Below are 9,883 nucleotides of genomic sequence, written 5' to 3' on the forward strand. Positions count from 1 at the left end.
GTAGTATGGGATTCTGCACTGTCCTGCTAGAAGCCTTTTTTTTTTTTTTTAACCCTTGTGCTATCTTAGATGACGCCACCCTTACATTGACATGTTCTCCCTACCGTGACAAAGGTGGATAAAGGTGGAAAGATTTCATGTAATCCATGGACACCAGTGATGATCATTGAAGTAAAAAGGTTCAGCGCACTGTCTAATGGGTCTATATGACCCAACTCCCAATGTTAAAGTGCCTAGGATAGCACAAGGGTTACACAAATGCTGTCTGGAAGGAGGTATTAATTGTTCTGAAACCTATTAAACCTTTCATAGTTACTTTTAGGGGATGCAAGCTGCCTAACTCATGTGCTTATTCATCTCCATTCCTTCAAGAATTCTGGCCTTTGAACTTACTGATTTCAATATGAAGAGATTTTAGGAACACGAGTTATAATTTATAAAAAGATGTGCAGAAGCAAACAAGTCCATAAATCTTTGGCGTTTAGGTTCTGGGTGATGACTTCTGGTGTGTTTGGAATAAGCTCAGACCATAAAAAAAAACCTCAGAGCCTACAAGCTTGATGGTGGTTGAGGACCAGACTGTGACAATGCATCAATTCTTGTGGAGAAAGGGGTGGAGAAGGACCGGTAAATCCATCTGGAATGCAGAAAAATGAACATATTTAAGGTAGAAAGCATGATGGTGATTGGGTGAGAAGAAAAGGCAGGCTTTTTTTTAACTACCGGTAGTTACTTGGAAAAAAAAACCTCAGAAAAACCAGAGAAGAGCAGCATTTTCTTCAACAACTAAATATGGAAAAGGCAGGAAAGACAACAAAAAGCAGTAAAAAATGAATCATTCAAATGAAAGTTACTTTATTTTTCTGGTAGGAACTCCCTTTGCTGGTGGGAACACAAAGCAGAGACAATCATCAAGAAAATCAGCAGAATTAATACACATACACTCAATAAGACACAAACAATATAAACTCTGACTTGCTGACCAAATAAAAACATTAACCAAATAATAACTTAAAAGCCCAAGATGCCACTGACTTATCTGTTTAGCAGTTGAATTGTGGTTAGTACAAAACTTGATGTAGCCCTCTTTTTCCTGAATGGTTATGATCTGAACAAAGGTGTAGAAAGATGATGCATGATCCACTTAAGGTTTCTATCCCTTTTCCACGTTGTTTAACTATGTTAAGTTTTTTTGCATTAAGGGCGGCTGGGTAGCTCAGTTAAGGTGAAGGATAGCCACGCAGGAATCCAGGGATCGATTCTCGGTGGGAATGAGCTAGCAATGGTCCCTCAGGGGCCCTCACCACCCAGTGAGGCAAGACCCTTGACCTTACTGCCCACCTGTGAATGTGGATGAATGTCCCGGTGATGGTCAGAGGGGCCATAGGCGCCAACTAGCAGCCATGCCTCTGTCAGTCTGCCCCAGGGCAGCTGTGGCTACAACAGTAGTAACTTAATGAAACATTAATGAAAATGTAAAAAAATATTACAAAATGATTTTCTCTACATGTTTTTTTTTATTTTTTTTTATAAAATCTAAATTGAAATCTAAAATGTTATCTTTCCTAGTCCCTAACTGTTAGAGTTGAAACAGTTCGCACTCCATATCTTTGTGCATATCTTTGTTCGGAGCATAGCTATCATCTACAGCAATGAAAAACACCATAAAGCAGAAAAAGTGAATAAATATTGAAACATCTTGTCATATCTGTGCACATATTTGGGGACCTCTCCTCCCCCTGCTGCTGCTTTGCTCCACCTCCTGCCATATCTATAGCTTGCAGTTTGGCTCATTTGTGTTGCAAAGCACCCTGCAGGAAAGCCAGCAGCAGGAGAACTTAGATTTTTAACTGATGGCCATAAAGCTGGGACACAAAGGAACAGCGAGTGAGGCTGTTGTAAGTATGACACACTTGACCCACTTGAGTTTATCTATTTTATTGTTTCATTCCGTTTAGATTCTGAAACAAACATTTCAGAATTTATTTTGCAGATGCGAGAAAATGAGGATGTGGTCTTTCATTCTAAAAGACCAATAGATTGAAAATGATAATAGATATTCCACTAAACTCAGCATTGTTTGGTGTTTGGACCTTAAAAGGTGGCAGCAAAATGGAAACGTCCTGTAGCAAAAATTGCAAGGACTTGTTTTTATTTATAAAGATAAAGAGTGGAAGGTGTCAGGTTATTCAAAACATTAATTTTTAATTTTTCATTCTGGATTTTCTTTTCAAGGGAAAACATGGATTATCACATCAGCATTATTGGCCTCAAATATTGTGTCAAGCTGCACTTATTTGAAAACAAAGAATCATTTGTTAAAATCAAGTTGAGAGTTTTTTGCCACTCTGCTCCTTCCATTCTCATTTTTAACTTTGTAAACGTGGGATATTGAGTGTTAGAGCTTTTTTTATGGATGCATCGTGATCTTTTTTTTTTGTTAAATTTTGTCTTTGCTGCTCGTCGGATTGTATTTGTTGTTTTCTGATGGTAATCTTCAAAAAGATGCAGAATGAAACATTACTGATGCTACACAGTTTAAACTTTGCAGAGTAGCTTAAAGGACAAAACAGATCTTCGACATAAGTTCTGTTCTCCCTAAAAAATATCTGGATGCCTGTATTCTGATATTTAATAAGTCTTTTTTTTTACAAGATGAGAGTTGGATTCAGCTTTATTTCTTTCTATCTTAGATGAAGTTTCTAGCAATTCTACATTCCTCCATGATCCAGTTTCAAGTCATTCGGTAATGCTTTGAAAAACAACAGATTTTAGAGTGCATGCTTTACTCGATCTCAATGGAAAGACATTTTCTCATGTTCTGCTGAAAGCTCGAAGTTCAACAGCGCCCCACCGCAGTTTTCTGCCTTTGGACTTTACACTAAGATTTGCTCAGACTGAAGATTTTCACAATATCATTCATTCTAGATGTTAATGGTTCTTACTCAAGCTTTTTTTGCAAAAAAAAAAAAAAAAAAGTTTGTAATGGTTTTCTTAGCCAAAGCTCAAATATGTTAAGGACATTCTTTAAAAGAGTCACTTGCGTTTTATGGCACAATTAAATGTTCGAAAAAAAAACAGTCCTAAAATTTGCCCTGCCTAAGCTACAGTCAAATCTGCTAATGACTTATATTTAGGTCGATTAAATTTGGACTGTCAGAAGAGAAGTTATTTGCAAAGCCATAAACTTGCGTCTGTTCCGAGTCAAGATTTTTTTTGTATGTTCACTTTTTTTTTTTTGCCCTATGTTTCTGTGGAATGATTGGGATTGTTTTAAGGTTCAGTCAGAAAGGAATTTGATATCTGAGGTGAATAATGACACTTTGATTCTCACTCTAGTTCTGTTTTTGTTTTTTTTCAAGAGACCAAGTAAGCTTAACTGGAAGAGGAGCGGAACAAGCGAGACAACCTTTGGACAAAAACATGAGCAATTTGTTCATTCTTCATTTATCCATCTGTAAGTGATGTTTTGGGGTTTTGACTAACACATATAAAATCTACTCATTTTGTTTTTGTAAAAAGGAAAAGCATGAGGCTGTGGAGTGTAACTGTGCAAGACTGGATGTAAAAAAAAAAGTATTTAGCAAAAACTCATCAATGTTATTTAATGTGTTTTTTCCAAATGATGCAGAATAAGCTTGACCGCAAGAGGAGCATTAAGAAGTACAACACTGTCCTGGAAATAGTAAATGGAGTTAAAAAGAACAAATCCAGCCATAAAGACGGTGCTACACATTGAGAGTCAGGGGGGTAACCTCATCTAACATCTGGGAGGATAGCAGTTATGAAGGAGCAAAAGCCTAAAGGAGGCAAGAGGGCACCTGAAGGCCCAAACGCTCCTGAAGGAGGGTGGGGCTGGATGGTTGTCGCAGGTTGTTTCCTTGCTACCATCTGCATCCGGGCAGTGACCAGGTAAAGTTTCTTTGCATGCATTTCAGCCCGTAAAGTGGGAAGGAGTGGAAAGGTTCAATTTTAAAGCAGTAAATTTCAAACAATCTTCTCTTTGCATAGAAGGATTTATTGTCACGTTTAAGAAAGAAGAAGAATTACATTATATTTTATTATATTACATTACATTACCTTACATTACATTGCATTGCATTGCATTGCATTGCATTGCATTGCATTGCATTATATTATATTATATTGGTGAAATTGACTGGGGAGCCGGTTTAGCTCGTGCTGGTTTGCAGCGCCTCCCGTCCGTGAAACCAGGGTTCGACTCCGGGCTGCTCCCTGTTCCCTTCTCTACCTCTGTGCCGGTTCCAAGCCCGGTTTGAGAAGGTTGCGTCAGGAAGGGCATCCGGCGTAAAACATTGCCAAGTTTACCATGCGACTTGTTCGCTGTGGCGACCCCTGATGGGAGAAGCCGAAAGAGGAAGAAGATATTGGTGAAATTGACTAATTATAGATTTTTATAGTCAAAAAAATAAAAGAAGACTGATCATAAATCTGTATCAATATGTTATTACAGATGTTGTTATTTCTTAAGAAATAATTCCCAAACACAATGTGAGTACAGCATTAACCGAATAGAAACGTAAAAAAAAAGGTCAATATATAGTAATTTTAAAACATGTAAGAGTCATAAAACTTCCATCATAAGGAATCCTTACATAACTGTTTTTCTTCCACTGTGGGTTCAGTTCCTGATAAGAGGTGATAAGACTTAGGACAACAATCTACAGCTGATGTAGCATATTGTTCAAAGTTGTTGTGTTCTTTTCTTTGTTTAAAAAAAAATGTTGTAATTGCAAAATACGTTTAAATTGTACAACATGAAACCACGTGGCACAGTTTATAGAAGCAAAGAAGATTAGATGTTCCTTATAATGTGGCTGATAAATGGTTTTTGTTTCATTGGGTTCTTGCTGGAGCTTGATTCTGGGTGAAAGTGACCATAAAATAAAGTCACTGAGTGCGAGCTGTTCCAGTATTAGATTAAAGCTACAGCCATAAACGTCTGTGAATATCCTTCATCCTTGGTTTGTCAACTAAGAATCACAGTATCATTATGGCATTAGAGGAAGGTTCAAACTCTAAAGCAAAGGTAGCAATGAAATATCAATAAAATAATTTATTGTTGAACTTCTGTTTAATAGCAAACTGGAGACTCAATATTCTTGCCAATTATGACAAATTCTTCACAGGAACTGTAAAAGCTTTTCTAAAAGTATAATACTTGCTGTTTGGAAACAATTTATCAGAAAGATATGTTTGCAAATTTTCATGTTTACATTATTGTAACTGGCAGCTTTCCTTTTTCCAGATGTGTGTCCATGTTCTTTGTGGAGTTCCAGATGCACTTTGAGAAGGATTATTCCACAACTGCTTGGATCCACAGTCTGATTGACTCCACAACTATGCTTTGTGGTAAGAAAAGCATTTGTATTATATTCCACGTATGCTTTTGTATTTATGCTTAAGGTGGATTTCTATTAGATGGGAGACTAAAAGGTATTAAAAATAAAAACAAAGAAATGGAAAACAAGTTCTCAAATATAATCCATCCGTAAAAATACATACAAATGACAGACAGGACAAAAGTTACAAAGTCTTATTTTCAATTGCAAGTAATCCATGGAAACTTTTGTTTAAGCTCCTCTTGGCAGTTTCCTTGGTAACCGCCTCTCCTGCAGAGTGACGGTCATGCTGGGAGGTCTGTTGTCTTCTGCTGGCCTGGTCCTCAGCTCGTTTGCCTCCAGTGTTGAGTTCCTCTACATTTCTCTGGGTGTCATCACAGGTACAAACATCCACATCAGATTTCAAAAGGTTAATTTTTTATCTCTGCATAGGTTTTGCTCATATACAAAACCAAGAATTTAAATATGTCATGTGAATTAATTGAAATGTTAGCATGATGCAGGTGTACTTGGAGCTAAAATGCTAATCAAAAGTAGAAAACAGGTGAAGAATTTCTTAACATCCGTAACATCAGGTTTGTCTGTCCTCTACAGGGCTTGGCTTTGCTCTTAGTTTCACACCAGCCATAGCAATAGTTGGGAAATACTTTGTTGAGAGGAAAGCTTTGGCTTATGGCATCGCCTTGTCTGGTATTGTCATATTTTTTATTGTATTTTCCCATCTCCACTTCTCATTTATGTTTTGGTTGTAACCCTTTTTTATATAATTTCCCCCTTTGGTGCCTTTGTTTGTCCTAAATTTATGCCATGAATTCCAACTCATGTCATCTTCAGGCAGTGGCATCGGGACCTTCCTCCTGGCTCCAGCGGTTCAGTTGCTTATAGAGCATTACTCATGGAGAGGAGCTCTGCTCATCCTTGGGGGAATTGTTTCCAACTTGTGCGTTTGTGGAGCTCTGATGAGACCCTTAGAAGACATGGAAGTTCAAAAGTCAGTATTCAACCAGGAAGTGGTTGCCACATTTTTACTAAAAACAAATATCTTAAAAATGCTCTTTTAATTGTCTGTCACAAGGCAGATTAGGCAGCCAAAACCTCTGTTTAGATTAATTTTAAAAATAACTTTATTTATCTAATTGATTGCTATTCTCATATGTTTTCTGGCTTTTAAGGTTCTGGATGGACGATATGACAAATCTGGAGAACGCTCTTGAAACTGAAGTCAGTGATCACATGAAACCAAAGCAGCAGAACAAAGAGGGCTTCAAAGACACCCAGACGCTTGTTTTTGCTACAGAAACATTTCAAAGCATTGGATTTGACAAAGACAGACTTCAAGAAAACAGAACACTGTTACAGGCAATACTGAATGATCCAACATTAGCAGAGTCCAAGTTAGCTGAATGCATTTTGCTTAGTAACAAACTAAAAGCAACTGTTCTGGAAGACACCAAAGAATCTATTAAGAGCAGTGAGAGCTTGAAACTGCTGGAACAGTTGGAGAACATGAATTCAAAAACTTCATCAGCAAACAAGAACAACAAGACTAAAGACTCCGGATGCAATGAAGCAAGGCCGACATATCGCATGGATAAAATCCTCCACACAGAACCCTTAATAAGAACAAAACCTTCATCCAGATGCCAGAATTTCTGTCTTAAAACCAGGGAGTACTTTGGCTTCATTTTGATACCCAGTTTTCTCATCCTATCAGTATCGTTTTTGTTTCTGGCATATGGCTGCAGCTCCCCGGTTGTTTATTTGGTTCCTTATGCACTTAGTGTTGGGGTGGACCATCAGCATGCTGCTTTCTTAATGTCCACATTTGGAGTCAGTGGCATTGTTGGCAACATCACCTTTGGATGGATCACAGACAGGAAGTAAGGCAATGCTAAAGATTTTCTTTGATAGATACACACATTCTCTAAGCAGGAGACGTTTGTCCCTCCAGGTGCCTGAAGAAGTATCGAATGGCATGCTACATGGTGGCTATTGCCATGGAAGGCCTTTGCTGTATGTTCTTTCCCTTTCTCCACTCCTTTTCACTCCTGGTTCTGTTATCTTCACTTTACGGGTACTTTGATGGGGCCTATGTGGCGCTAATGCCGGTTGTAACCTCTGATACTGTGGGCTCCAGCTACCTCACCTCTGCTCTTGGTGTGGTCTACTTCCTGCATGGCATCCCGTACCTACTCAGCCCACCAATTGGAGGTAAATGTTTATAAACTTATTGTAATCATTTAAGAAAAATCTAAAAAAAGCAAGATTGTGATTTTAGCTTTAAAAAGCATCTTATTGCCCCTGGGACATCAAACAAGAATTAAAATACATCATATTTCACACTATGTTCCCAAATGTTGCTAAAACCAACTGTGTGTGTGTCCCTCCAGGTTGGCTAGTAGACCAGACGGGAACCTACATGACAACCTTCTTCCTCAGTGGTGCTTCCTTCATGCTCAGCTCCTCAGTCCTGGCAGCTGCCGTTTTTTTCAGATATGTGCTAAAGATGTGTGAAAGGACAAATGGTAAAAAGCAGTGCACACCCCCAGTCAATGTATCTGACTTTCTATCTTTCTTTCCAAAAAGAAAGAAATAAACAGATTTAAAGCTTGTTGACATTTTTGCAAGTGTGCCCTATTTCACTATACAGTCACAACACAAGGTGCAATTCAGGGAAACAAAGGAGCATTAAGCGCACATTGTGTTAGTATTTCTACATTATTAGTTTGAGGTTGGAAGCAGTTGTTGTTGTTTTTTATAGTTCCAAAGTGAAATAGTACAATTTTACAAAAGAAATAAACTTACAGGGCTACATGGTGGTGTAGTAGTTAGCCCTCCACCTCACAGCAGGAAGGCCCCAGTTCAAAGCTCAACTGACACATTTCTGTGTGGAGTTTTCATGGTCTTCTTGTCATGTATTCCCCAGCTTCCTTCTACATGCAGTTCATAAAACCTGCTTCATGAGTTGACTGGTTTCTCTAAATTGTCCCTTTATGTGAATTTGGGTCTGTGTATGTGTGTCTGTCCATCCTGGTCCAGGATGCCCCCCCCCTCACCCGACAGTAACTGGGATAGGCCCCAGCAACACCCTAACCCCAAAGGGATTGAAAAGTTTGGGAAAGCAGATGGATAAAAAATGTATAGTTTGTTCTCTGTGTGTTTTTAAATAAATAATCTTGTAAAATCTACAACATATCCAGCAAGTGACCATTCAGTATTAACCCTTGGCTATCTTAGATGACCCCACCCTTACATTGACGTGTTCTTCCTATCATGACAAAGGTGGATAAAGGTGGAAAGATTTCATGTAATCCATGGACACCAGTGAAGATCACAAATCATTGAAGAAAAAAGGTTCAGAGCACTGTCTGGTGGGTCTAGATGACCCAACTCCCAGTGTTAAAGTGCCTAGGATAGCACAAGGGTCAATGAGGTGAGGGTCATTAACACATATCAGTCAGCCAGCTGTTTTTCTCAATTTTTTGTTTATGTCCTCCAGACCTTGCTTGAACAATTGTTAGAACTGCAGGATATTTTTTTAGATAGTTTAATTCCTTTTAGTCTTTTGTTTGCTGCAGAGTGTCTGCAGGAAATGTTTGTGAAAACAAACTAAGCCAACCGGGATGCCAACTGTTTTACCAGTCCACAAGTCAATCTTGATGTGAAAGCTGCCTTAACCCTTGTGCTATCGTAGGCACTTTAACATTGGGAGTTGGGTCATCTAGACCCACTAGACAGTGCGCTGAACCTTTTTTCTTCAATGATTTGTGATCTTCACTGTTGTCCATGGATTACATGAAATCTTTCCACCTTTATCCACCTTTGTCATGATAGGAGAACACGTCAATGTAAGGGTGGGGTCATCTAAAATAGCACAAGGGGTTAAACATAGAGCAGCTCCAAGTGCCTGTGTTGGTATTAATGAAAGATGAGTGACAAGGAGCACTTTTTTTGTGAATGTTGTGAATTGTGAATCTTTATTTGCCAATGAGTGGATGTAGCTTCGAGTGTTAGAATTTTCTGAGGGATTAACCTAAAACACCACATCTGTTATTGAAGCACTGAGCTATTATTTAAATTTTTGGGACAAGACTCTTTGTTCGAACGGACTAACTCAATAACAAAATAGGATACAGGATAACCCTGCAAGCTTGTCCTTTAATAAAAATTCTGGAAAATGTCTGACCCTGCTTGGGGGGCCATCAGATAAGTTTTTACATTTCCCAAAAAGGTGGACTATCTGAACAAACAAACCAAATCAAACCTGCCAGTGTAAAAGTACACTTTTCCATTTTTGTGACTGACTGATGGCTTTAAATTGGTTCCTATAAGTTAAAGGTTTTTCATACGACAGCCTTACTCTGTTTCTTGTCAAGCCTAAGTGAATTCTGTCATATAAATGCCTCTCAAAGCAAAAAGTAAATAAATATGTATGAAGTAATATTGTAATTACTGAGTAAATCAGCTGCTCTCTGATAGAGTCAATGTGATTGCCGGAAGTGCACAAATGTCACCAGAAA

General features: G+C 38.4%; 1 protein-coding gene across 2 annotated transcripts; it reads left to right on the plus strand.

Moving 5' to 3' along the window:
* The first annotated feature begins 1,533 nt into the window (after positions 1–1,533).
* On the plus strand, positions 1,534–8,551 carry LOC101175502 (monocarboxylate transporter 12-B-like). 2 transcript variants are annotated; one of them, XM_020709418.2, is made up of 11 exons: positions 1,534–1,898; positions 3,363–3,457; positions 3,632–3,912; positions 5,270–5,373; positions 5,600–5,743; positions 5,958–6,053; positions 6,198–6,354; positions 6,536–7,243; positions 7,315–7,376; positions 7,501–7,574; positions 7,754–7,865. In XM_020709418.2, the coding sequence occupies exons 3-11, from the start codon at positions 3,785–3,787 to the stop codon at positions 7,760–7,762; spliced, it is 1,482 nt and encodes a 493-aa protein (XP_020565077.1). In that variant the 5' UTR covers positions 1,534–1,898; positions 3,363–3,457; positions 3,632–3,784; the 3' UTR covers positions 7,763–7,865. The 2 variants fall into 2 exon arrangements, with proteins under 2 accessions (XP_020565077.1, XP_020565076.1); XM_020709417.2 differs by having other exon boundaries at positions 7,315–7,574; positions 7,754–8,551.
* The last annotated feature ends 1,332 nt before the right edge of the window (positions 8,552–9,883 follow it).

This window comes from Oryzias latipes, chromosome 15, assembly GCF_002234675.1.
Source record: "Oryzias latipes chromosome 15, ASM223467v1".
Classification (NCBI taxonomy): Eukaryota; Metazoa; Chordata; class Actinopteri; order Beloniformes; family Adrianichthyidae; genus Oryzias; species Oryzias latipes.